The 26,163-nt window shown below is 55.9% G+C and overlaps 8 protein-coding genes across 8 annotated transcripts; 4 read left to right on the top strand and 4 right to left on the bottom strand.

Moving 5' to 3' along the window:
- Positions 1-1,570: 1,570 nt before the first annotated feature.
- GCG54_00004758 (uncharacterized protein) lies at positions 1,571-4,201 on the top strand (the record flags this gene model as incomplete). Its single annotated transcript, XM_045404802.1, has 1 exon — positions 1,571-4,201. One exon carries the CDS (start codon positions 1,571-1,573, stop codon positions 4,199-4,201), a length of 2,631 nt encoding a protein of 876 aa, XP_045262745.1.
- Positions 4,202-5,261: 1,060 nt separating this feature from the next.
- Positions 5,262-6,045, bottom strand: GCG54_00004759 (Endosomal protein P24B; the record flags this gene model as incomplete). The annotated part of the gene is made up of 3 exons (XM_045404803.1): positions 5,262-5,467; positions 5,530-5,737; positions 5,848-6,045. The coding sequence occupies 3 exons, from the start codon at positions 6,043-6,045 to the stop codon at positions 5,262-5,264; spliced, it is 612 nt and encodes a 203-aa protein (XP_045262746.1).
- A 1,431-nt stretch (positions 6,046-7,476) lies between these two features.
- GCG54_00004760 (ADP-ribosylation factor) lies at positions 7,477-8,332 on the top strand (the record flags this gene model as incomplete). The annotated part of the gene is made up of 4 exons (XM_045404804.1): positions 7,477-7,651; positions 7,805-8,049; positions 8,118-8,183; positions 8,240-8,332. Coding segments are annotated over 4 exons (579 nt in total), but the record flags the coding sequence as incomplete, so codon positions are not given.
- Positions 8,333-9,494: 1,162 nt separating this feature from the next.
- GCG54_00004761 (Heat shock protein 78) lies at positions 9,495-11,657 on the bottom strand (the record flags this gene model as incomplete). Its single annotated transcript, XM_045404805.1, has 1 exon — positions 9,495-11,657. The coding sequence occupies one exon, from the start codon at positions 11,655-11,657 to the stop codon at positions 9,495-9,497; it is 2,163 nt and encodes a 720-aa protein (XP_045262748.1).
- An 855-nt stretch (positions 11,658-12,512) lies between these two features.
- GCG54_00004762 (60S ribosomal protein L6-A) lies at positions 12,513-13,600 on the top strand (the record flags this gene model as incomplete). The annotated part of the gene is made up of 3 exons (XM_045404806.1): positions 12,513-12,632; positions 13,028-13,363; positions 13,415-13,600. The coding sequence occupies 3 exons, from the start codon at positions 12,513-12,515 to the stop codon at positions 13,598-13,600; spliced, it is 642 nt and encodes a 213-aa protein (XP_045262749.1).
- A 712-nt stretch (positions 13,601-14,312) lies between these two features.
- Positions 14,313-16,642, bottom strand: GCG54_00004763 (putative dipeptidyl peptidase 3; the record flags this gene model as incomplete). Its single annotated transcript, XM_045404807.1, has 4 exons — positions 14,313-14,581; positions 14,633-14,744; positions 14,795-16,412; positions 16,518-16,642. 4 exons carry the CDS (start codon positions 16,640-16,642, stop codon positions 14,313-14,315), a joined length of 2,124 nt encoding a protein of 707 aa, XP_045262750.1.
- Positions 16,643-22,390: 5,748 nt separating this feature from the next.
- Positions 22,391-23,179, top strand: GCG54_00004764 (putative gluconokinase; the record flags this gene model as incomplete). The annotated part of the gene is made up of 2 exons (XM_045404808.1): positions 22,391-22,669; positions 22,730-23,179. 2 exons carry the CDS (start codon positions 22,391-22,393, stop codon positions 23,177-23,179), a joined length of 729 nt encoding a protein of 242 aa, XP_045262751.1.
- A 1,108-nt stretch (positions 23,180-24,287) lies between these two features.
- On the bottom strand, positions 24,288-25,890 carry GCG54_00004765 (Lipoamide acyltransferase; the record flags this gene model as incomplete). Its single annotated transcript, XM_045404809.1, has 2 exons — positions 24,288-25,648; positions 25,722-25,890. The coding sequence occupies 2 exons, from the start codon at positions 25,888-25,890 to the stop codon at positions 24,288-24,290; spliced, it is 1,530 nt and encodes a 509-aa protein (XP_045262752.1).
- Between the last annotated feature and the right edge of the window lie 273 nt (positions 25,891-26,163).

Raw genomic sequence — 26,163 nt, forward strand, 5'->3', positions numbered from 1 at the left:
TGTTGAGACGAAACCGAAGAACGCGTCCGACCATGTTGCAGCTTCGTCCAGTCTCTTTGACGGTTCGACGAGTCGTGACAAGACAGGAAACGATTCGACGGCGTCCATTCGACGACTTGGACGTGGACCGTACGCAGTGCAGTATTGGACGTATGGCGCGGCTTTGTCTGTTGGGCTGGTCCCGGCCGGCGTCTTGACCAAAGACGAAGTGGACTGCATGGTCCAGCGTCCTGCTTCGGAAAGGAGACCGGAGGAATCGCTTGGTTCAGCAGGCTGGCCTGGACAGTGCCAGGAAAAGGCGCGCTTGACGGTCCTGAATTTGCCAGAGGACGGGAAGTGGAAACGGCGCGAACCAGGGAGCCGAACCGTAGCGGGCAAGCAGTCCCGGAGGTCGCTAAATGGTTGTCAGGGAGACCCCAGTCGGTGGCTCCAGCGAGCAGTCGAGACCAAGGCGGCGACCCCTGCTGCGCCTGCAAGGCCTGGCAAGACGTTGCTGGTCCCGCATTGGCGCGCACATCTCAAGTTCCCTGGAGCGTTTGGCGAGCACATGTGCTGGCTGGGAGTGGTGAGCGGTCAGTCTGGGCAGAATGCAAACTAGCACTGCGGCATGCATCGAGTTACATCCATTGCATGGTGCTCTTGCATCCAGGTCTCAAGCCCGCCGAGCCTGGTCGTTGGTGGTTGCTCAGAGCAACTTGCCCCTGTTGGCCAGTCATCGTCCAGAGCTCTCCACCGATTCCCCAATCAGATCCAGTCTTTATAGTGGCGATTGCGTGGGATAGGGGAAAACACGCCCCACCTCACCGAACCGGGAAGTCGAACATGCACACTCGAGTGTACACACTGTGTGCCATGCCAACCGCCCATCGGACTGCCGAACCAGTGGCACACCCACTGGCGCACAATTGGCACCACCACCAAGCAAGCAAGCACACACACCCGACACCCACCACACACAGACAGACGACAGACGAAAGGAGTTACGTACCTGACGTAGGTACTTGTACTATTTTTCTCTCCTGCCTTTTTTTCTCACGTTGTCCCGCCGTCGCTGGGTCGTTCATATCCATCCAACCTGACCTTGACCAGAGATCCATATTAGTCGAGGTGGACATTGCTGGCCCGAACTGACCTCCGTCTCTCGTTTCCCCCTGCTGTGCTTCATTTCCATATGATGCCCTAGCATCGCGTCTCCAATCCTCATCTCCATTATTTTTTGGCCTGCAGTACTGTACATTATTTCGCCAACGCCTACCCAGTACAGACTCGACTTACAAACAGCCTTTTAGTCGCTGTCTGTCTCCGTCTCCGTACGATCCCCAGGTCCAGTTCCCACACTCCCCCCTGGGTCGACTCTCCTCTACCGAACGCCTAAACGAACGCATCGACGCCGGATTCCGTTCTACTCGACTGAGCAACACCATCAGACAACTGCCCGACAGACGGGCTTGACAACCGAACTGGACTTGCCCTGAAGTTTCCAGTCGTAAGAACCGCTTGCGCTCGTCTACTCTTCTCTGGCGGCTAACACCAGAGCCTCCAGACTCGAACCCATCGGTAACCAGCCACCATGGGTCTCTTCTCAAACCCTCTGCGGTCTCGCGAGAACCGCGGGGCCAGATTACCCAAGTACGAGCAGCTGAGTCCGTTGCGAACCAAGGAGCGTCTCTCCAATGACGACGACGACTACTACTCCGACGAAGACACGGACGGTTACTCTACCACATCGACATCCTCACCAAGTGCGAGGAGCTCAAGAAATACCTCGTCTTCCCTCTCCAGCGCCGCCTTGATGCTGCCGAAACGAGCGCTCGCTACTGCCCGCCGACCGCGAACCCACATGTACAGGTTGCCCAACCGCATCATCAGATATCTCTGCTTTGGTCTGCTCACCTTTATGCTGGTCATGATCATGTCATTGGCGCGCGCCAGTCATGTTGAGAACAAGATGATTTCGGAGGGAAAGGTGGAGAAGAAGCCGGACCCTCCCCCCGTATGGGAATCCTTCGGCTTTCTCCAAAGATACTATGGCGGTATCAGATCAGTTGTTCCCCCCACGAACTATATTCCCTCTTACCCTCGGTCCGAGGATGAGACTCCCCTGGATCAGCTCGACATCAACACAACGGCGACTGCTACCAGCGAAGATGGCATTGACGACGCCGTGAGGCGATCGGTGCCCAAGAGCAAGATGTTCCTCGATCACCCCGACTCCATTTTCAACACCAAGCCCGAGAAGATTACTGAGTGCTTTGTCGACAAGGAGAACAAGGTTCGTGTGCCGCCGATTCGCTACTTCGACGGCCGACCCCAAGGATTCCCCCAGCACGTCGAGGGATCCTACGAGCTCCTGAACCTTCCTGAGAACATCTGCTACGAGCGCTTCGGACGCTACGGTCCTTATGGCTTCGGATACTCCGTCCCCGCCGGTGGTCTTGGCGTCGGTGAACACGGCGAGAAGGAGGGCTCCGAGGCCGTCTGGGAACAGGCTGCCAAGGTGGATTGGCGCAAAGTCAACTGGGCGGATGCTCAGCAACGATGCTACCAGTCCAATGCGCAAAGATTCAAGGCCATGCCGCCCAAGGTCCCAATGGCGCGTGGTTTCTACATTGACGAGCCTATTCAAAACGCTACCTTGGTTGCCCGCGATCCCCTGGACAACTTGGAGCCCACCGCGAAACCCGTCCAAGATGGCAAGCCCGAGGAGAAGAGCGAGAGCAAGCCTGCCAGCGAAGAGCCAAAGAAGGACGAAGAGAAGGGCGCTCGCACTGCGGTCGTGATCCGTGTCTGGGACGAGTACAACTGGCGCGAGGATGATATTATGAACGTCCGATCCGTCATTTCCGAGTTGGCCCTGGCCTCTGGCGGACGCTACGACATCCACCTCCTCGTTCAGATCAAGAATGACGCCGCCCACCCCGTCTTCGCCGACCACGAAGTTTACGAGCGCCGTATCAGGGAACGTATTCCAGAAGAGTTCAGAGGTCTTGTGACGCTGTGGACAGAGACACAGATGCTCTCCCTCTACCAGGGTCTCTTTGACCTGTTCACCCGTGGTCCCGACCTGCCAGTTCATGGTGTTTATCGCGGTCTTTCGATGGCTATGCAGTATTTTGCATACCAGCACCCCGAATACGACTACTACTGGTCTTGGGAGATGGACATCCGCTACACTGGACACTACTACGACCTCTTCAGCAAGATGGAGAACTGGGCCAAGGAGCAGCCTCGAAAGGGCCTTTGGGAACGCAACTCCCGTTTCTACCTCCCGAGTGTTCACGGCTCATGGGAGGACTTTAGACAGATGGCTCGCGTTCAATCTGAGATGGGCACTGACGGAGCCGACAACATGTGGAAGAACATGCCCGGCGCAAAGAGCAAGGACGGCAAGGATCCCACTCAGGTTTCTCGCGCAGAGAAGACTATCTGGGGCCCGGAGCGACCTCTGAATGAGGAGGATTGGTTTGAGATCGAAAAGGACCCCAAGCCCCCTACCAGCTACGAGAAGGACAAGTACAAATGGGGAGTCGGCGAAGAGGCTGATCTGATCTCCTTCAACCCCATTTTTGACCCTGAAGGCACCACTTGGCTCCTGTCGGAAGACATCACCGGATACAACAAGAACAACCGCAACGAGCGCATGCCTCCGAGAAGAGCGCACATCATCACCGCGTCGCGCATGTCCCGTCGCCTCTTGATGACGATGCACCGCGAGACGGCTTTTAAGAAGCACTTCGCATTCCCCGAGATGTGGCCTGCCACGGTTGCCTTCCACCACGGATACAAGGCCGTCTTCGCACCTCACCCCATGTATGTCGACAGGGAGTGGCCCACAGAGTACATGGCCCAGGTCCTCAACGGTGGCAAGAACGGCGCTAGTGGTGGTTCTCGCACAGCTGTGTTTGGCCAGCGCGAGCACAACTTGCGTGGTTTGTCCTGGTTCTACAACTCTGGTTTCGCCCCGAACTTGTACCGCAGATGGCTTGGCCTCAGGGTTAACAACGACGGTGGCGAGGAGTTCGAGAAGACCGAGGACACCACCAAGGATGGCTCGAGCGTCGGCCAGATGCGCGGCGGCGAGGGCCGCATGTGCCTGCCGCCAATGCTCATCCACCCCGTCAAGGGTGTTGAGTTGCCTGTGGAGGCGATACCCGAGGAAGACAAGGAGAATGCCGTTCCGGAGTCTGATCCTAATGCATGAATTAGCGGGCCCTCTTTGGCTACATGACGGATGATGTTTTTGTTTTCATTTTACTATAAAGGCCACCTTGGTTGTTTTTAGATGGTATGGCGTCTTGGGGTTGGCTTGTTGGATTCTTTTCAAGGCCACACGATACGAATTGGTGTCGATTGTAGGAAAGGCATAATGCATTGGCCGTATACATGATGGATGATGTACATAATGACTGTCAGGTTAGAGGGAGTCATACATGGCCACAGCGATGACCAACAACAAATTACAATTCAAGCTTTCAAACGATGCAGCATTTTGCAAAATTTGTGCTGACAAACTGACTGACACCTACCTTGTCTTGTGATCAGATGCCTCTTTGAAAGACGTCGGTGGGCTGCGCCGTTGGAGCTATGTCTAGGCAGCTGGAATTCAGTCTTCGTTCTGACAGGTGGCAGAAGTCTTGGGAGAGGCGGCCGTCAAGACATTTGACATTCCTTGGCTCGGACACGATCTAAGCCTTGCTGTCTAGTGCCGTTCCAGGAACCGGCTGGTCCTGAACTACAGGTGGCATTAGGAAGGCGCACTGACGCTATGAGAAGAGTCATCCCGTCTGACGAAAACCGGAATCCTTTCATGGACATGATGACTAGTTTCCACCATGTCGTTGAAGGCTAATGCCGCAATATGCTCTTGCCGCATTTGTCCAATGTGTCTTCTCGTACCAGGTTGGTTGAGGAAACCCCTCGATGTATGTCGTTCACGGCTTTTCTGGCTTCTTCTGGTTCCCCGTCAAGTGGTTCTCGCACCCGACGAGCCTGCCATGGTTCTTGTCGCGCGATTCCCCAGGCGAGACTTTGCACAACCATCCCAGTCGAGATCAACGTCTTTGGAAAACAGGGATGTTCAGAACCATTCGTCTTTCGTCCATTCATGTGTGATTATGATACACTGTACATGCATTTTGGGTCTCTAGAGCCAAGACCAAGCTTTAAGCCTGTTGTCTTGTAACCCGCAGAGGACCGCCTTTTATACGCCAACCAGTCGTCCCAGCACGGGTATCCCGCAAACGATAACAACTTGCGCAAGCTTACACAACCCTCTTGACCTCGAAGAATCTACGCAGCCACCACACCTGGAAGACGGACTCTCCCACAACGAGGCCAATAACGAACAGGTTCCACCACTTGACTCTGCTGTTGGTGCTCTCGGCGGTGTTTCGGTGGGTGCGCTCACGGATGACAATGTAGGATTGTTCGTCCTTGACCTGAGCAAGCAGTTCGGAGAGTTTTTTGACTGGGGGATATCTTGTTAGACCAATTGGCCCAGGGAGCATGTTCAAAGCCTTCTCATCTTACCTTCGACCTCAAGAGGATCGGCAGGAACATCGGTCTCGCTGACGTAGACAATACCGTGGACGTTGAAAGACACCTCCTTGCTGTGGGCACCCCAGTGCTCGTTTCCGAAGCAGTAGGTGTACTTGCCGTCGTGCTTCGCGTCGAAGGAGAAGTCGCCGTTGGAGACACTCTTGTCGAAGGTCTCGTACTGGCCCATAGGGTTCGTGATCTACCAAGCCACAGAGTTAGCTCTTGACGTCCCAATCCCACTAATGAAACCATTGGGCGCGTAGAATCGCGGTTTCCATGACCCATATGCGACGTTGTGGTTGCTCATACCCAAAAGTCAATATCGAGGTTGCCAGCGCTGCCAAACTCACGGTCGCCGACCTGGAAGGTGACGGTCATCTTGTCATCGCGGTGCAGCGACTCGTGGAAGCACTCGCGGCCGTGGGCGGGCAGCTGGATGTTGTGGGCGAGAGCCGAGTGGACGAAGCCAGCTGCGAGGAGCAGCTTGGCGACCGAAGGGAAGATCATGCCGGCGAGAGCTTTGCGGGAGGAGCTAGGGGGGTGCGAGAAGCTCAACGATGTCGGTGGCCAGAAAGACGTCAGACTGCAACGGCAGCAGAGTCACGAGCTATTCCGTAGTCGTGAGGCAGAGGCGGGCAGGCAGGCAAGCAGGGCCACGGGGAAAAAGGAGCGACGTTGGTTGTGTCCAGGCTGTTCTCCAGATCGGTTCTTGGAGGTTATCCCTGTCACAAGAGTCTGGACACTTTGGCGAAGTTTGGTTGGATTGAGGCTGACCCCAAAAGGGGCTAGCGCTGGTCCCACGTGATGCGGATACTCGGTGCTTCAGAAGGGTCTCCAGTGGTCGACGAGCGCTGGAAGGGATGGAAAGGGGACATGTTTGAGTGGTTTTGAGTGGCCCGTGGTTGGGCTTCAGCAGAAGCAAGCACGCAAGGAAGGCGAGGTAAGCAGGCGTGACAGGTACCTCCAGCGCCCCCTTAGCTGCCAGAGGTACACCTTGGCGGTCCAGAGAGTGGTGGCGTCCGTTCGTAGCGGTGGTCAAGAGTGGAGACTCAGAGTTTGAAAAACATGGCCTTTCTGGTCCCCCAAATCACCACCAACCTCGCCGAGCCGAACTTATGTTACCAAAGGCCACCCCTCTATTCCACCTTAACCTCTCGACACTTGACAGTTTCCCCCCTTCACCGACAATCACAACCGCACCCCCATCGAAGAAGCATCCCGTCGCCGTCGTCGAGGAGCCCGTCGCGAAGAAGTGAGTGAGTGGTTTCCATTTCCTAATTTTTATCCATCTGCGCCCGTTGTCTGTACCGGACCTGGTCGTCTGCTGCGAGCTTCGCCTCTGCAAGTGTTGGTGGCGGCATCGTCTCGTTTCTTCGTCTCTCGGTTTCCCAATCCCCTTTACCACCCCCCTCGGCCAAAGTTGCTCTTGCGCGCGTGCGTTGCGTGCCTGCATCGGTCTGGTCTGGACACGACACCTCAGGAATACACCACCTTAGGCCTACGCCGCCTTGAGTGAGAGCAGCCCACCCTACGGGCCCCCCAACCCAATATCCCTATCCCTCCCTCCACGTCGCCTGTCGTCTACATCCACTTCTTCCTATCCCGCTATCTCCTCCATTTGCGAATTGCGGCAGCCTGAACCTCAACATCGAAACTTGGACCTCGCCATCCATCCCATCCGCCTTTTGCCCGTGTCAGCAGCGCCATCAGGCACACTGTCGTCAGTGACCCGATCCCGTCTCCGAAAAAGATCTGTCCTCTTTCGGGAGGCACATCTTTTTTTCCATACCCTTATATGCCGCCCACACCTGCACTCGCCTTTCTCGACGTCACCACTGTTTAATTAATTGCTTGCTCTATCGACGCTCTGGATCATTGCGCTTACACTTACTTCTTCTTTAGATTACTTCTTCCTCTCAACTCAAACCCGACACTTAGACATACATCACAGTCCGAATCGCAACCATGGGTCTCGCGTTTTCCAAGATCTTCGACAAGCTCTGGGGGAAGAAGGAGATGAGAATTCTGATGGTCGGTCTTGACGCCGCCGGAAAGACTACGATTCTCTACAAGCTCAAGCTCGGTGAAATTGTCACGACTATTCCCACCATCGGTACGCATGCCCAACAATTGCCCCCCCAATTGTCCCGTCGCCCTGCCCCGTGTCATCAACGAAAGTGGCGCCCCCGCCCGCCGTCGCTAGCCCCAACCCAGTGCTTCAATGGAAACATCTCCCAGAACCCCCGCTGACGCGAATTCCATCCAGGCTTCAACGTCGAGACCGTCGAGTACAAGAACATTCAGTTCACCGTGTGGGACGTCGGTGGTCAGGACAAGATCCGTCCTCTCTGGAGACATTACTTCCAGAACACCCAGGGTATCATCTTCGTCGTCGACAGCAACGATCGTGACCGTATCGTCGAGGCCCGTGAGGAGCTTCAGCGCATGCTCAACGAGGATGAGCTGCGCGATGCCATTCTCCTGGTCTTCGCCAACAAGCAGGATTTGCCCGTACGTTCTTTTTCCCCTGGTCCCAACCGATTCACTTTGGGGCATGTGGCTGACCTGCTCTACTACAGAACGCCATGAACGCTGCCGAGATCACAGACAAGCTTGGCCTCCACAGCTTGAGACAACGCGCCTGGGTAAGTATCCTGTCCGCGCCTTGTCGCGACGACAGCCACGCTGACCTCCCCAATAGTACATCCAGTCTACCTGCGCTACCTCCGGTGATGGTCTCTACGAGGGTCTTGAGTGGCTTGCCACCACCCTGCGCAAGGCGGGCCACCAGTAAAAGACGCGAAGAGAAGCCGGACGGACTCCCTCTCTTCTGCTACTCTCTCACGTCATCCCTCTGGTACGGTTGTAATTCGCAGAGCAGCTACCGGTCACAAGGCAATCGAATAGTCCATAACTCATTTACCGCATTTTCTCCCTCCGTCCATCCATCCCCCCTTCCCCTTTTACGTGGTAGTCCTCCCTGACATCTCGTGAGCCACGCTACAATGGCATTCTCTCGACGCGGCAAACACACATTCTGGTCTCAAAAGGACAAGTTTCGTTTTGGAAGAAAGGGGGCGTCTTGGGTTGGGAAATCTGTACAGTCCACACACGCACACGCAGCAACTCTATACGGGTTCTCCGACCAAATGCAACGGAGAAGCCATACCATGAACCCTGGCTTTCTCGCCTTTTTTCGATGCGAATCTCATGAAATCGGTGTTTGCTTTTTATATCTTTTCCGGTGTTGACTGGTTCTCCAAGCCATTCTCGGTATGGGGAGAAAGGGGGTTTTTACGATACGACGGCTTAGCAAGGTTCTTCACGACTGGTCGATCTCCTTTCAGGGGTTATTTTGCCTGTTATATGTCTTCCGGTCTTGTTGTTTGTTGTTGGGCTTGGAGGGTTTTAGGTAGTTTACGCCAGAGTTGGGACAAAATCGTTATAGACTTGTATTCGCTTTACAAATAGGCGGTCCTGAACGACGTGATTCATTCTATCTACCTGGTGACGACCAATTGACGTTCTTTGGCGGCTCACGAACCGATCTAGATCTATCCAAAGTGTAAATACATTACGACTAGGGCCTTCTCGACGCTGGATGTACTCCCGTAAACGCATTCGTGTTGTGGGTACTCTACGTCACAGGGATGATGGCAGAAGGTTCGAAGAGGACAAATGTCTAAACACTAAAGGTGGGTATAAGCGCACGACCATTATCAGATGGTGTACGGGTGTTTGATCCTTATTCATGTTCAACAGTGTAAGTACAGTCTAAGGTACAGACATATGTGCTCTAAGTGGTGATGCAGATGCTGTTTGTGGTACAAATCGTGAGAGGGGAATTCCATCCATGCCTTTTTTTCCGAATCCTCAAAGGTACTCCTGACACCTGAAGAGGGAAAACCCCTTGATTACAAAAAAAAGTTCATAAGTCGTGAGAAATACATGCTTGCTTAATCCTTGTTCTGCGCCGCAACCTCAAGACCAGAGCCGTCCTGCTTGACCGAGACGACAGCCGTCTCGCCATGCCGCAGCTCGCCACGAATGATCTTGTCAGCTAGTCCGTTGCCGATTTCGTTGGTGATGAGACGGTTCAGCGGGCGGGCTCCGAACTTGGGATCGTAGCCGCGCTCGGCGAGCCAGTCACGGACGTCGTTGGGGACGTCGAGGACGATGCGCTTATCGTCGAGGCGGACTTGCAGCTCCTTTAGGCGGATGTCGACGATGTCGCGGATGGCGTTGAGGGCCAGCCGCTTGAAGACGATGAAGGAGTCGATGCGGTTGAGGAACTCGGGCGGGTAATTTGCGGCGACGACGTCCATGACGGCCTTGCGGACATCAGGGTCGATCTCGCCGTCGGCCGTCTCCTTGTACGGGTGGTGCGGGTTCGCGCCTACGAGGATGTCTGCGCCGAGGTTGGATGTGAGAACGATGATGGTGTTGCGGAAGTCGACCTTGTGGCCCTGGGCGTCGGTGAGGTAACCCTCGTCGAGAACCTGGAGGAGGAGCGCGGAAATGTCGCGATGCGCCTTCTCAAACTCGTCAAAGAGGAGGACGGCGTAGGGTTTGCGGCGGACAGCTTCAGTAAGCTGGCCGGCGTCCTCGTAGCCGACGTATCCAGAAGGCGCGCCGATGAGACGGGAGATGGTATGCTTTTCTTGGAACTCGCTCATATCGAAGCGGACGACGGCAGACTCGGTGGAGAAGAGGAAGCCTGCAAGCTTCTTGCAGAGCTCCGTCTTACCCACGCCGGTCGGTCCGAGGAAGAAGAACGAGGCCGTCGGCCTGTTCTCTCCGCTGAGGCCAGCGCGCTGGAGGCGAACAGCGTTGGAGACGGCCTTGATGGCCTCGTCCTGTCCGCGGACTGCTTGGCGGAGACTGTCCTCCATGTGAACCAGCTTCTCAATGTGGCCAGAGGTGAGCTTCGAGACGGGAATTCCGGTAACCCTCGACACGACCGCGGCAATGTCGTCGGCTGTGACCGCGTCGTGGATGAGAGTTCCGTTCTGCTTCTCGCCCTCCTTGGGGATCTTGGCCTCGAGAGATGGGATCACGCTGTATCTCAGCTCTGAAGCACGCCCGAAGTTGCCCTCTCTCTGGGCCTGGTCGAGCTCGATTCTGGCCTTGTCGAGGTTTTCTTGGGTCTTCTTGACGCCTTCAATCTCGGCACGCTCGGCATCCCAGCGCTTGGTAAGCTCGGCGATTTCCTCTTCGTACTTTTTCAGGTCGGCCTGCAGCTTCTCGCGGCGCTCTTGGCTGGCTACGTCCTTTTCTTTCCGTAGACTTTCGAGCTCGATTTGGATGGTCATGATCTTTTGGTCGAGAGCCATGATGTCTTCGGGCTTGGACTCGTGCTGGAGCTTTAAGTGACTGGCAGCTTCGTCCATCAGGTCAATGGCCTTGTCTGGCAGGAAGCGATCGGTGATGTAGCGGTTTGAGTAAGTGGCGGCGGCGACGAGGGCACCGTCGGTGATGCGCACACCATGGTGGACCTCATACTTGTCCTTGATGCCGCGGAGAATACTAATGGTGTCTTGGACGGTGGGTTCGTTGACGATGATGGGTTGGAATCTTCGTGCAAGAGCGACGTCCTTCTCGATCAGGCGATACTCCTCCAGTGTGGTGGCACCGCAGCACTGAAGCTCGCCTCGAGCAAGCGCTGGCTTCAGCAGATTGCTCGCATCGATGGAACCTTCGGCCTTGCCGAGGCCTAGCAGGGTGTGCAGCTCATCGATGAAGAGAATGACTTCGCCCTCGGATTGCTGGACTTCGGTCAAGACCTTCTTCAGTCTCTCCTCAAAGTCGCCTCTGAACTTGGCACCAGCAATGAGTGAGCCAAGGTCGAGGGCGATAACACGCTTGTTTTTGATACTCTCGGGAACGTCACCTCGCACAATTCTCAGGGCGAGGCCTTCGAGGATGGCCGTCTTTCCGGTACCGGCCTTTCCGATCACGACGGGGTTGTTCTTCGTCCTCCGTGACAGGATCTGAATTGTTCTTTGGATCTCGGAATCACGGCCAATAACGGGGTCTAACTTTCCCTCCTTGGCCTTCGCGGTGAGGTCGATGCCGTATTGCTCAAGTGCAGGCTTCTCAGGCTCGCCACCCATGTTCATGGTGTGGGTGCCACCTGGGGGGTGAGGTCTGCCATTGGCGTATGTGCGAATGGCCACCGTTGGTAAGACTCTGGTGCTTCTGAGGGCACTTTCGTTGAGAATTGGAAGTGCTCTTGTGAACAGCCTTGCTGGTCTTGGGGTTGCCGAACCAGCAAGACGCCTGACTGATGAGGTGAGTTGTTTTCTAAGCATTGTAGCTGAAATCCTCGGGAAAATAGCAAATCAGTCGAAAAGAAGTCATGAAACCGCCCAGGCCGGCAGGAAGAAGGAAAACGCAACTCTAAATACTCCAAATCCAATGCTTTCGTGATGTCACCTCTCGAAGAAGGCAGACTTCACAGGCACATTCTCGCAGATTCGGCGAGGCCAGGGGTGCTAGTACACAGCTTTATCTTATCACCACGTGGCCCACCGCCATGCCTTGCAGACGGGTCCAGGCCGCAGAAGCCAACAACGACTGACTGCACTGAGTGGCGGGCGTGGGCTCGGTGTCCAGTGACTGCAGCCCTGAAGGCCCGGACAGCCGAAGGCAAGGCCCGATGTTCTCCCGGCATGATTTTTTTTCCGTCTTTTTGGCAGTCGTGCACCAGCCCCCGGTGGCTGTACACGCCTGGCAGTCCACCGAGGTGGGGTACCCTGCCTGACCGCCCTTACCGCTTCCGCGCGAAGTTTCTGCCAGCCAAAACAGGCTTAGTCCAGTGAGGGTTTTCGAGTAAACCCACAACCACACATTTCCATTTCGACGTATCTGAGCCCTCGCTTCCTCCGAACGCGAACAACCACCTTTAACTTCTTTTTCGTTTCCCTATTCCCGCTAACCACCAGCAGCCGCCTCAACGAGGACCGAAAGCAATCATGTCGGCGAAGACGGAATCCACGACCAAGAAGTTCGGCTCGTCCACTCGGGTCGTCCCCGCCGCATCCCAGAAGGCGCAGAAGTGGTACAACGCCGACGATGAGCCCGAGGCCAAGAAGGTGAGTTTCTGCACACAGCGAGCGTCCTTGCGATTTTTTTGAGCGGGTTGTCGACTTGGTTGTTGGCTGTGCGGAGGATCGAGAACACACCGGGTCACGAGCAAGAGAAAACACAAAAAAAAGGTCTTGGGGACAAATGGGAATCCACAATCTGGAAGCGCGCACATCGACAATCTTCAAAATCGCCAGAACAATAAGCCATCATATCCCGCGACTCACCGAGAAGAAGCAATCAACACACACAAAACGACGAGTGCACACAGCTCGATGAACGAAAGCAACAACCGCAAGACATCAAGAGGAGGAACAACCGCTCGTGACCTGGGAATGACACATTCATGAATTACACAACCACCACCGAGCGAACATGATTACTGACGAGAATGTCACCATAGGTCCGCAAGGCCGTCCGCCCCTGGACTCCCCGCAAGACCCTCCAGCCCGGCACTGTCCTGATCCTCCTCGCCGGTCGCTTCCGCGGCAAGCGCGTCGTCCTCCTGAAGACCCTCGAGCAGGGTGTTCTCCTCGTCACCGGCCCCTTCAAGATCAACGGCGTCCCCCTCCGCCGCGTCAACTCCCGCTACGTCATCGCCACATCCTACAAGGTCGACGTCTCCGGCCTCGACGAGAAGAAGATTGAGGAGATCGCGCAACCCAAGTACTTCACCGCCGACAAGACCAAGCAGAAGGCTGGTGAGGAGGCTTTCTTCAAGCAGGGAGAGAAGCCCCAGGTACGTTTCAGGACGACATATGCAAATCCACATTGTGTATGTGATGCCAAGGAAAGCAAGAAACTGACTGGAGTGTGTCTGCAGAAGAAGGAGGTCAACAGCAGCCGTGCGGCTGACCAGAAGGCCGTCGACAAGGCCCTGATCGCCAGCATCAAGAAGGTCGAGTTCCTGCCTTCCTACCTGGCGAGCTCCTTCAGCCTGCGCAAGGGTGACAAGCCCCACGAGATGACCTGGTAAACGGTTCCTTACATGACCGGAGTTTGTCGGGGAAAACAACGTGCGGGGGGATATGATGTTCTGTATTTCTGCGCTGCGCGGCGGCGGGGCGAAATCAAAACAACTACGCCTTTTCGGTTGGGGGAAAAAATCAATTCGGGTTGATACTGTGTTGTTGTAGACGACGAAGAACTTATGGCTACGGGCTGGGCTGGTTTTGCCAATTGCATTTGGAAGTCGACGGCATCGGTCACATTTGGCGTCTGTAATGAGGTTCTTCAAATCCAACACAAAGAAAGATAAAAATCTTGGTCCACACACACAACCGAAGGGGAGAAGAAACCCAACCGGAAGAAACGCAGAGCAAAAAAGTCACTTAGCGAGAAACAGAATGGGCTTGTGATTTTATGAGACAAATGATGATTCGGAGAGACCAAATGGACACACGTTCGGAACATGACGCCTAACCGCGGTTCTTTCTCCTTTTGTAGGCCAAAAGTGTGCATGCCTGTACATGGTGGACAAGTTTACCATTCGTTAGGCTCTCGTTTCAGTGTTCTCAAAACCCCCTGCTCGGAGGCATTGTTATTAAAAGTTGATTGATTTTTTAAAATTACATCGTGATGTCATGCCCCTTTTCCCAGTCGTGAAGTCTGCCTGGCCGAGACGCCCCTCACAACTTGGCTGCCGCTGCTGCTGCCGCCATCGTCCTCGGCTTCGATGAAGAGGGGAGTCACAAGTCGCGGTCGACCCAGCTCTGGATCAAACCGGCCGGAGACGCCTCGTAGTGCTTGATGCTAACCTTGCCGGTGGCCTCGTCGAGGTAAGTGTTCGCCTGTACGAAGACCTTGCGAGGCTGCTTGTTCTTCAGAACGATGTTGCGGACCTTGGTGCCCCAAAATTCCTTCTCGACGTTGGTCATCTCCTTGTAGAAGGCGATGCCGTTCTCGACGTCGGCCGTGGACTTGTAGACGTGGAGCTTCTGGAGGTACTTTCCGACGGCTGTCTGTTGTTAGCACACACGTCTTTGGACAGTTGCAGCAGTGAACTTACCCTCACGACCGGTCGTCAGGATCTTGGAGCGGTCAAGCTTGATCTCCAGGTCGGACAGATCATCGTTCTTGTACTCAAGCTTGCAGAAGTCGTCGCCGGCTTGCAAGAAGCACTGCGTAACATCAGTGAATGATCCTAGGTAAAGCTGATGAGAATACTGACCTGAAGGATCGAGAAACGGGCCTGAGAGTGAGCCTGTCCCCACTTCTGGCTCGTGGGATCCCACATCTCAAGAGAGACCAGACCAGCGCGGGCCATTTGCAGGTAGGCGGCGTACAGGACGTTGCCGGCCTCGTTATTGATGTCAGTGGTGCCATCGCCGAAGCCGAAGATCTGCAGCACGGGGAACTCGCATCCCAGATACATGGCCACCAGTTCGGCACGGCACTCCTCATATGAGGCAGCAATACTACCGAACACTGAGCCCCAGGTCTGGCCGGGCTTGTACCACGTAGTGACGGGCTTGTTGGTCAAAGGGCTGACGGGCGGGTTCTTCTCGTCAAAGTTGTAGGTTCCGGGAGAAGTCTCCTGAAGCAGCTTACCACAGCCGTGGCCCGTCAGCTCGTGGAGGCCGACCTGCACCTCGAAGGCAGGATCCCTGTACTTTTGGTACAGCTCCAGATCGGCATCGGAGATGAAAGGAATCTTCTCGTTGGGTGCCTTGGCGCTGAGGACGTTTCCGAGAGAGACGTTCTTGAATCCTTCGTTCTGCCTGATGTCGTCGTAGTTGGGAATGTTGATTCCAGCGGGAATGCCCGATCCAGCGAACGTAAGAACCTCCAGAGAAGTAAAGTCCGGCGCCAAAAAGGTGTCCTTTTCGAACTCCTTATCCCAAGGGAGAATAGGAATCAGCTTAGGAGCAGCTGAGACGAGGCCGCCAAAGGCGCGGGTGCGCTCCATGTTGACGACGGAGGCGAAACCCTCCCACTCACCACGGATACCAGCAGGGTCTCTGTAGGTCTCGACGAAACCGAGATCGGCCTCGACCATCGGACCCTTGTCCTTGATCCAATATCTCTGGCTGTCCTTGAAGGCCTCCAGAGATCCCGTAGTGAAGGACTTGGCGTAGGCCGCATGCATCTTGGCCTGGGTCTCGTTGTCGGCGTTCTCGCCTGCCTTCGAGATGTACTCGGCAGCAGCCTTCATCTCCTCGGCGTAGTCGCCGTAGACCAGCTTGATCGTCTTGCCCTTGAGAGAGCCATCCTCAATCTGGAACTCAGTCTCCTTTCCAATGTCACCTCCCTCCTCGGGAATGCTGGTCACAGCGGACGCAATGAGCATCTCGAAGTTGCCCTCCTTCGTCTTGCGGAGTCTGGTGTTCTCTGGCAGCAGACCCTTCTTCTCCATCCAGCCAGATACAGCCTCAATCTCAGCCTGGGTGATGTCGGGAGAATCGGGGTAGTAGGTTGTCAGGTGACCCTTGTCCGGGAAGCCGAGATGCATCAGGCCGGGCTTTTCGGCGCTGAAGATGCCACCGTTGGTAGCCTTATAGAACTTCTCCGCCTCGGGAGACGTGGAAGCCAGAGCGGCGAAGGTCTTCTCATCAGCTCTGGGGATGAACTTGGAGTCGCCGAAGCTCTTGTAGTTGCCATTGTTTCCGAGGAACTGAGCGGCATACTCGAGGAAGTGGGTCAATTGGGCTTCGTCGACACCGGCCTTCTTGGCGAGGGAGTTCCAGTCACCACCGCTGGCCTTGTGGAGGGCAATGATGTAGTTGTAGATGGGCTCCGACTCCGGGGAGATCTGTCTGAGCACGATGCGGGTGCCGGCGAATGAAGCTCTGGGATGTCACTTTAGTTTCCCGGAACCCGACCCCCATGAAAAGCTTGGCACACATCGGCCCAGATGGGTTGCATGTCGCACGAGATTTGGGTGGTATCCTTACTTGCTGATGAAATGGGCATAACGCTTCTGTTTGTCGGTGAGGGGCTCAAAGTGCTTCTCGATCTCGAGTCTGACCACGCTCGGTGGCGCATCAGCGAGGTAGTGAGTGAGCTGCTCGGCGTTCATTGTGGAAAATCTCTGCCGGCAGGCTTGTGTGAGTGTAAAGGGAAGATGCGGTTTGGGTTTGACAGTCCTCAGCGAGGTATGAATGGAAGGAGAAGCAGCTCGCAAAGAGGACAGCCTTTGGAGGGCGGAAATGGATGAAACCCGCATGAGGAGTCGAGATGGTGCCGCAGCTGGTCATTGGCTCACGCTGGATGAGGCAGGCAGTTGGCGGCGCCCGAACGCGCAAGTCTGTTCACTTTGATGTTCCCCGCAACAAGCCACAGACGACTTCCTAAACCGGCAGGCGGGAGCACAGCTTCAGCCACCACAGTGAGGGGCACTGGCACTTTTGGGAACCTTTGGAAATGGGATGGGCCTGACTTGTTCAGAACGAGAAGGCGGGCCAGTGAAGCGAGGGGACCAAAGGAAAGAGGCCACTGAAGATATTCGCGCGAGAACGTTCTACGCCAAAGATAGCTTGGGCAGTACGCCATACGAATTAGTCACACTGTTGTCCCCCAAACCTAGGTAACGCTCTTGCGTGGGGACTTGGTGGGGTTCCTGAGAGATGTAGTCTCTTTAGAGTTGTAGCTAGAAAGCTGCACAGCGCTTGTCCTTCAACCTCTCACGGCTGTCATCATTGCTGCCTCCGCCATGCTGATATCTTGTACCATATCACCCTTCGTCCCAATTCGGTCTGCTTGGCGGGCTTAATCAGCGAACTTAATACGGCAACGTTGTGTCGAGTGAAGCCTGGTCACGCCTCGACATAGGAGAGCCAGCTAGCTATGTGAGCCAACTTGTACAGACAACTAGCCAAGCTTGACCAGGGCTTCTGAGGCAGTCAGTTCATACTATGATCAGAAAACGCAGAAAGCTACTGACAGCATTGACAGCGGAAGCATTTTGGGGGGGAAAAATGCATATCATATGTGAGAAGAGATAGGAGTCGGCTCACGGCTCCATATCAATGCTTCCTTCCCCCTCGAGCTCACCGAGGCTCCAACGCCCCGCACAACGCCAGATTGATACAGAAGTAACGAAAGAGATGTGGCTCAATGGTTTCCGTGTCTGGGACACCACGTCGCCCGTCTTGTTCCCAGACATCATGAAATCCTTCCAAGATGGCAGGTATGTTTCGCTGCGTTGCTTTACCGAATCTGACCAGACGCACCATCAATCAGGCATCCGCTACCCCTCCCGGCCCCGGGGAAGGCAACGTATCGTCCCGTTGTCGATGCCGTCTGCTCACCGAGAGGGTCCGGCGTGCATCCCGCAGACCGGGCCTGTCAGGTATCCTTGCATGCAGGGTTCGGCAGCCAATGGGATATTTCGCCTCCGTACTATGCAGTACCATGCTACGTCCTCTGCAAACCGCCCTATGAAGGCCGACCTGCAGCTAGTTCACAGCCAGGTCCAGATTGATGATATATGACCTGGATCGCCGCTATCCCTGCCGCACGCCCGAGCAGTACGAACACGTCTGGTCTTTGGCGCGAAAACATCATCCCCACGGCAAGCGAAGAAGAAGCGACAACGCGAAGATGACATGGGCGGCCTTGACTGGCTGTGAGGGAACTGGCAGAAAAAGACTCAGCCTCCAGGTGAAATCTGACGGACTGCAGAGGACCATCCACAGGGGTTGTAGCTCGGTCTGGTGACTTGTTGAATGGTGGTATGCAGCAGAGTTGGAGGCATTGGCAAGTTATGTGGTGCGCATTCAGCTAGACAGGCGGTCAATATCTCGCACTCGCCTTGTCGGGGTAGCACTTGTGCTTCAAGAACACCCCCGCATCATCCACAAGGAACAAATAGGGACAGGTTTGCGCCGCACGGCGACTGGGACGTGGCAGTGTGTGGTCTACTTGTCAGGCGTGCGGTGCGAGGTGTTTGGCCGTTCCTACTGTGCTGGTTTGCATGGAGCATACGGCAGAATGACGACTGCTGTATCACGATGGTGGCGTGAACAGACCTGTCGTTGAAGACGTCGACTCGGCCGGGTAGAGAAGCCGACGTCTCCTGCGAGCACTGTCGAATCTCGCCGAGTTCTGGGCCGGGGAAGCAACTTGCGGTTCCGGAGTTTCCGATTGTTCGGGGCCATTTGGCTTGGCAAATGGGCGGCAGGTCAAGCGTTTTCAAAAAGGAACTCGGTGACCGGGGTTGCTTAGACCAAAAGCCACCGGGGAACATCCGCCGTGCATTTGGAGCTTGGGTCTGGACGAAGGGTAGTTTCACCTTGCGTCCTGCAGTAGGTTTGTATCCGTGTCTCGTGAGCAGGCAGTTCGCAAAGTGCTCGATATGTTGTGCAGCGTGTTTGGCCCTGGTAGAGCCTTACGCATAGACCGGCCTGGGGTAGGCAGGTGTCCATCGGCCGCCAGACGATTGCGATCGATGACTTGGACTGACACTGAATGTGCATGCGACTGCATCCGAGAAGCACCGGTATTGTTCTGGTGAACTCGAGAGCATGTCAAGCCAACCTGGCGTGTCATCAGCATCGCAAAGTTGCCAGATTGACAGACCTTGGGCCGGATTACGGCAGAAGCTGGGACGGACAGAGGATCGCGTGCTGTGAATGGCCCGTGTTGCGACGGCGGCAACATGGTTGTCGCGAAACGTCACGATCAAAAGCCGAGCCGACGGTTAATGGAGACGTCCAATACCGATCAAATGGGCCAATTCGCAATTAGAATGCGACCCACCAGGAAGCAAGTCAGCTGCTTCATCACGAGAGCGGTGAGAGGCCGACGAAGCCAAAGTGAAGCGAGGCAGAAGGGTACCGAGTACTGAGAGGTACTTGTAAAAAAAAGACTCCCCTAAGGGCAGAGTGACAAAAGAGACCCCATCCTTGTCCGCTCGCGTGTCGGTCCCCCTTGACCGTTGGGCTGGGTTCAGTGTTGGGTACTTGTTGGCGGGGAGTGATCTGGAGTGATTTGTTTGGTCCACTTGGAGAAGGCGGTCGAAGGTGCAGGATGAGGAGCGTCAGCGTGGAGGAGGGGGGAAGAAGGCGGACGAAAAGAAAAAGGATCGGAGGAGAGCAAAAAGCGACGAGTCGGAGCGGCAAGACAAGGCAAGACAAGCAAACAGCGCGTGGGTTGCCCGCAGCACCTCAGGGCAAGGACTGGGATCTAGCGGAGTCTTGCGGAGGGTTTGGCTTGTTTGCGCTGTGTCAAAAACGAGTACAGTGGAGGAGAGTCGTGGCCCGTGGATAAGAGGAGAAGCACTGGAGCAGAGACGAAGTGCTGCGACTGAGGACGCAATCCGAATGGCTAGAATGAAATGACAGTGATGGATGGGACTTGGGGTGGGCAAAAAAGAACACCACAAATTTTCCCAAATGATGGGATGGATGCACCAAGTCCCGGGCTACTGTCGGGTTCCACTCGGAACACCAGCCGAGCCGAAAAGCAGGCGGAGGCCCTACGCATTAAGAGAAGAGCGTTCATTGCGTTCGCAGTCGTGCTTGTGTTCATTTAGCAACTTCCCTAGCTGCAGCAAGACCTATTATTACTTTGGTACTGAGATGCAGCAGAACCTGAGAGAGGTGTTTCGGTCTCGCAACAAGGACTGAGTGGATGTTGTTCATAGGGTCCATACGAAGTACGACCAAACCAAAGCCTGCTGCTTTTTGGGGATGCACATTTGAGAAAGCAGGCACTAGTTAGCTTGCTTTTGCCGTGGATTCCTGACCCATCAGCCTTCCGTGCCTTCCTTATGATGTAATTATAGCTCTTCGGGCCTTGACCGAAACCACATTCTTTCCCTGCCCGCCAGCTGACCTTTCTTGTTGGGCATCGTCTCTATTTCGAACCCGACATCATGTCCCGCGTCCTGACTCCGCGATGATGCCGCCATCCCCCATCCGTCCCCCATTTATTACCCCGTCCACCACGCAACATCCCCAGCCAGTCGGTCGCTTGTTTGCGTGCCATCGCAGTGTCCCGTCACCAAGTGATGCCCTCCAGTTCCCCGCGGGCACTGACTGCTGTTTGGCTTCTGCTCCGCCATAACGTACCTTACCTAGGTATGCACAGTCAACGTCCAGAATCCCCGTTTCCCTGGGTTCCCGTGCTTCCCAACCGGCTATCGGAGACATTTCCCCCACCTAGCATTCCCAGCCTGGTTGAGGGCCGAGTTTTTTCTTGCGTGTCGAGTGACCTCGCTCCAGTCGCAGTCCCCTGCCCGCTTCAGGAAATTATCTCCTAGTGTGTGTTCTAGAAAAGTGTGTCCCCCCACGCTGCCTCCTCCACGACCGCAATGGAACATCAACACTACCTACGCCCCCCTTCCATCCACCCAGCCCGCGCACCGCTGCTCGCGTACAGAGTACCCAGACTTCAGAGTACCGACTCCCCGCCAATTTGGCTTCTTGACCCTATTCATCCATAGCATCGTCATGCCTCTCCCCTTCGGCCAACGAAATCCTTCCATTCTCCCTGACCGAGCCCCGTTCTCCGTCCTCCCCGGGCCCGCGACGCACCTGCTGTCGGCATCGTCGCCCTCGCCGCCGCTGTCAAATTGAATGTTTGTATTCCCACACCCCTCTCCTCCCCGGGGACCTCCTGGACAATCACTTTTCCTGGGACAACCAACCCAACCCTCTGAACCAGGCCCGCGGGGTCCTCAAACTCTTGAGATCCCGCTGCACACGCACGCACCGCGCCGCGCAGTGCAGGCGAACGGCGCTACGCTACCTGCTTTGTACCTACTACGCAGTAAGGATAAGACTTCGGTCAGGGCACTCGGCAATAGACGCAACCACTTTGCCAGATTTTGACGCTGCTACTGCCGTTGATCTCCCTTGCTGTGCCGCCATTGCGGTATTTGATCTGCCCTTCACACTGTCGGTTTTGATGAGAGGGTTGTTCAGCTCAAGTGTGGTCTGCAGTCTGCTCTGTGTCCAAGGTTTTCAACTCGGCACGAATAAGCAAAGATGATCTCAATACCGGACGGCACACGACCGAAAGGAACGAGTTGTTTCCAGTCCAGTCCAGTCCAGTTGAACGATCCCAGATCCTACGTCTGTCCCCAGATGCAACCCCTTAGCATCTCCGGCCCCGTGGAGAGAGCCAGTACATACGTAGCGTACGTACTGGGACTATGGAAAACTGCAGTCAGGAACATTGGACGCACGCACACACACACGATGGTCTTGAGCGCACCCCCTACGGCTATGAGACAAGTCACCCTCCCCCAGTCATCTGTGGAGTACGGATTTCTCCCCGCTGGGGTGCTGCGGGCTGGTCATTGGGCGGCACGACACTGGAACGCCGCTCTTTGGGTCCCGGGTCAGTGACAAGCCCCTTGTCCCTACCAGGCCCCGAAAGAAGTCCGCTGAGGTGAAGGTCAGGTACGAAGTACTGGGACTTGCTGGACGCTCCAGGCGTTTTAGCTGCCGTCAAGCACCCCTTGTGTTCCCCCGTTGGAATTTTTTACCTCATCGATCCCCCAGAGTGAGAGTCCCTGCCAGAGTCACTTACAAAGTATAAGACAACGCCTTGCGCCGTCGTCCCATTCCCTCTTCGATCTCGCTCCTGAGATGTCCTTGCGCTGAAAATAGAAAACCCCAAATCTCTTATTTTACTACTTGAACCGTCCGTATCCTATATACCCTCAGCTTCATTGCATCATTAGTGTTGTCGTCACTTCTGCCTCTCCGTCCTTGTCTTCTCTGTCGACCTTGGTTTATACGATGCAATAGCGTCATACTCCGACTACCACCACATACTCACATCCGATCCCCATTCGCACAAATCACATTCGAAGAAAATGCTCTCATACGACTCCCCGATGCCTGTCAACGGACAACTCAACGGACAAAAGTCCTCGAGCCTCACCAATGGCATCCAACAAGCCGTCGCGTCCAAGACACAGCCTTCAGTGCCTGGGGTTCCGACCTCTGCTGCCAACGGCGCCCACGTCAACGGCAACCTGAACACCAAGTATCACCACATCTGGCTGGTTACTGGCCCTGCTGGCTGCGGAAAGACAACGGTGGCCGAGTACTTGGCTCAAAATCTCAACCTCCCTTACATTGAGGGAGACAGCGTAAGTCGCAAATGCTCTGCCTCGTATTCCCATAGTACCGTCTGACTCGCGTGCGCAAAGTTCCACCCCAAGGCAAACATTGAGAAGATGGCCAACGGAATCCCCCTGACCGACGCCGACCGATGGGACTGGCTTGTTGCCCTCCGCGAGGAGTCCCGTAACCAGCTGTCCGCGGGCTCTGACGGAGTCGTCCTGACCTGCTCTGCGCTGAAGCGCAAGTACAGAGACGTCATCCGCGTAGCCGGATACTACGACCGCACGATCCTCATCCACTTCATCTACCTCTCCGCACCCGAAGAAGTCCTCGTCCAGCGTGTGACGGCCCGCAGCGCTGCCACCAACCACTACATGGGCGCCAACATGGTCCGCAGCCAGTTCCAGTCCCTCGAGCCTCCCATGGCCGACGAGACGGACGTCATCAGCGTCGACGTCAGCCGCAGCATTGAAGAGGTTGAGATCGATGCTCTGGCCCGCGTCAAGGCGATGATGGAGAAGGAGGATGAGCAGTGAGACCTCCGTCTGACTGCAAGGCGCATATTTGGCTGGGTTCATATCCTACGGGATTACGGAGTTCAAAGGGCATAGAATAATGAGCGTTGACTTTGATTTGGGAACTTAACACGGCGCTAGCATTGGGGTCTGGTCTACAATACCGCCGACTGCGATACAGTCGGTTTGCATACGCGATGGAAGGTCAGGGGGAGATGCGCCGCTGCTCAGGACGGCTAAGTTGTGGTTGGGTATCACAAGCGCAATTCCCAGACGAAGGGAAGTTCAAAGGGGCGCGGCCGTCTGAGAGGCCGAGACAACAGCATGTTGAGCTGGCGCACGCATCTTCATGCAAGGCTTAAAATGGTGGATGCCTACTGGTTGAGATGGCCAAAGGTTTCTTGGTTGTTCATCACTTGCTTAGCCTTTAGTTGGAAATACAGAATCTGATGACATGACGGAATGCGACTATGTATGTGCTGGCTGCCTCAGATGCGGCGGGAACCCTGTTCGCATCTGGTTCCCCCAACTTGCCACCAACCCCCCGATCGAGCTGCCTGCAGCCTGGAGGAGACAGGGAACATCAATGACTGGCCATTCGGGCACTCTGCAGCATTGGCTGTCGTCAACTCGGTGAGGTTGTGGAGAGCGTTTCGTCCACCCTCACTGGGCCGTCACATATCTTCAGCGACACACCGAGAGGGGGAAGTGGCTCCGGGCAAGGTATCATCACAGCATATACATACATGAACTGGCATTAAAGGCGCTTGTCAGACATGCGTCGGGCAGCAAGCATCTCACAGGTGATCTCTTGTTTTTGGTGATGAACCCTTGATTTCTTCTTTTTTCCTTTTGTCCCGATGCTAAGTTCACGGAGGACATGCGGGCCTGTAGGCCCCCCCATCCTCCCATCTACAAATCATTAAACGTCTAATTGTCAGATTTAACCCGCAGCACCACACCATACTACATCCCCCGGACCCCGGTTCTGGTGTAGTCACGCGGTCAATTGACGCCCCCCGTCGTCGTGCCAGTCTTACCATTCGCCCAGGTATACCAGAATGCAACACGTAGCCCTCAGCCAGCCCCCTCTTCAACCCCATTCTGCGCCAACGTATCTCTCTCTCCATCATCTGAGGTGCATAACCATGACATCAGGCTCTTCCACCACCCTCCGCACCACCTCCGCGGCCCGCGCCATGGTCGCGCCGTCGACGACGCGATGGTCCGCGCTCCAGCTGAAGTTGGTGACGTGCTTCCGTACCACGCGGTCCGAATCATCCGACTCGAACGCCGGCACGGCGCGCATGCGGCCGATGCCGAGGATCGCGACCTCCTTGTCCACGATCACGGGCGACAGGTACGTCCCGCCAATGTTGCCAATGTTGGACACGGTGATGGTGCCGCCGCCGAGGTCCTGCGGGGTGAGCTTGCCTGCAAAGGCGGCCTTCTGCAGGCGCGTGAGCTCCTTGGCGATGGAGAGGATGTTGAGGGCGCCGACGTTGCGGATCACGGGCACGAGGAGGCCCGAGGGGGTGTCCATGGCCACGCCAATGTTGTGCTGGCTGCGCATTACGAGGGAGGGCTTGGAGGCCGGGGTGGAGGCGTCGAGATCTACGCGAGCGTTGAGGATCGGGTACTGATAGAGAGCCAGCGAGACGGCCTTGATGATGAAGGGGAGGTAGGAGAGCTTCGCGACGCCGTCGGCGCCGAGCTCCGGGGCGGAGGTGAGGACGCGGTTCAAGCGGGTGCGCAGCTGGACGAGGCTGGAGAAGTCCACCTCGTCGGCGTAGAGGAAGTGCGGGATGTTGAGGGAGCGTGTCATGGACTTGAACATTTGCTGCTGGGTGACGGTGAGCGGGACGCGGGTCTCGACCTGGGGTCCGGCGGACGGTGCGGGCCCAGTGGGTTCGGCGCCGGACGGCGGGGCCGCCGCTTGCTGGGTCGCCGCGGGGTCCCCGGATTCGCGGCGCTTGACAAAGTTCTGGATGTCTTCCTTCAGAACCCTCCCGTCCCTGCCTGTGCCGTCTATCTCGGCGATGTCGACGTTTAATGTCTTGGAGAGGTGGCGGACGGCCGGCGTTGCCAGCGCCGCGTGCTTGCCCTTCTGTTTCGGAGCTTCGGCTGCTGCTGCTGGGGCTGGCGCCGCCTCGGCTTGTGTGTTTTCTCTTGCTTTTTGTGATTGGTCCTTTTGTGCTGCTGCTGGAGTCTCGGATGCGCTGGGTGTAGACGTGTCTGCAGGCCCAGTCGGTGCCGTCAACGCATCTAGGTCCTCCTGCTTGGCCCCGCCTTGTATGTCAATGTCGACAAAGGGCTTGCCGACCTTGGCCATGTCGCCGGCGTCGTAGTGCAGCTTCTTGACGACGCCCGAGAAGCGGCTGGTGATTTCGACCGAGGCCTTGTCGCTCTGGACCTCGCACAGCGGAGAGAACTCCTCGACTCTGGCGCCGGGCTCGACGAACCACTGTATGATTTCGCACTCCACGATGCCTGTTTCCCCGAGATCCATTGTTAGATGATGCCGTCTTCGAACGTGGCAGAAATATTGGGATTTCATTCATACCTTCACCGATATCCGCCAGCAACACAGGTTTGACCACCCGCAGGTGCGCTGTGTCGTGAAACCGTCTCGAGGGGTAGACGCCAACGGCCCTTGCCGTCGCCAGACGGGCCATGCTCTTGGAGACGTGCCATTGCGTCCTCACGACGTGCGAACCTCGTTGCCAAAACATTTTGAAGCGGTTTACGGACCCTGACGAGAAGCAAGAGAAGAATTGCCCGTTCAACACCTCTCGAAAACGCAAGAGGGAGGAAACCGAAAGCAGACCTAGGAATGTGCGAACACACTGCTGTAGGAGGAACTGCTCGGCACCGCGCTCTCCCCCAGAAACTCGGCTATTCGCGGTGTTCGGCCGTCCAAGTCCCCCATGACACAATGGGCCCCTCGGAGCAAAGCACCATGGTGGCCCGAGACCCCAGTCTACTCCCACCGGCCAACTGCATCC

This window comes from Colletotrichum gloeosporioides (assembly GCF_011800055.1).
Source record: "Colletotrichum gloeosporioides strain Lc1 chromosome Unknown consensus_54, whole genome shotgun sequence".
NCBI lineage: Eukaryota > Fungi > Ascomycota > Sordariomycetes > Glomerellales > Glomerellaceae > Colletotrichum > Colletotrichum gloeosporioides.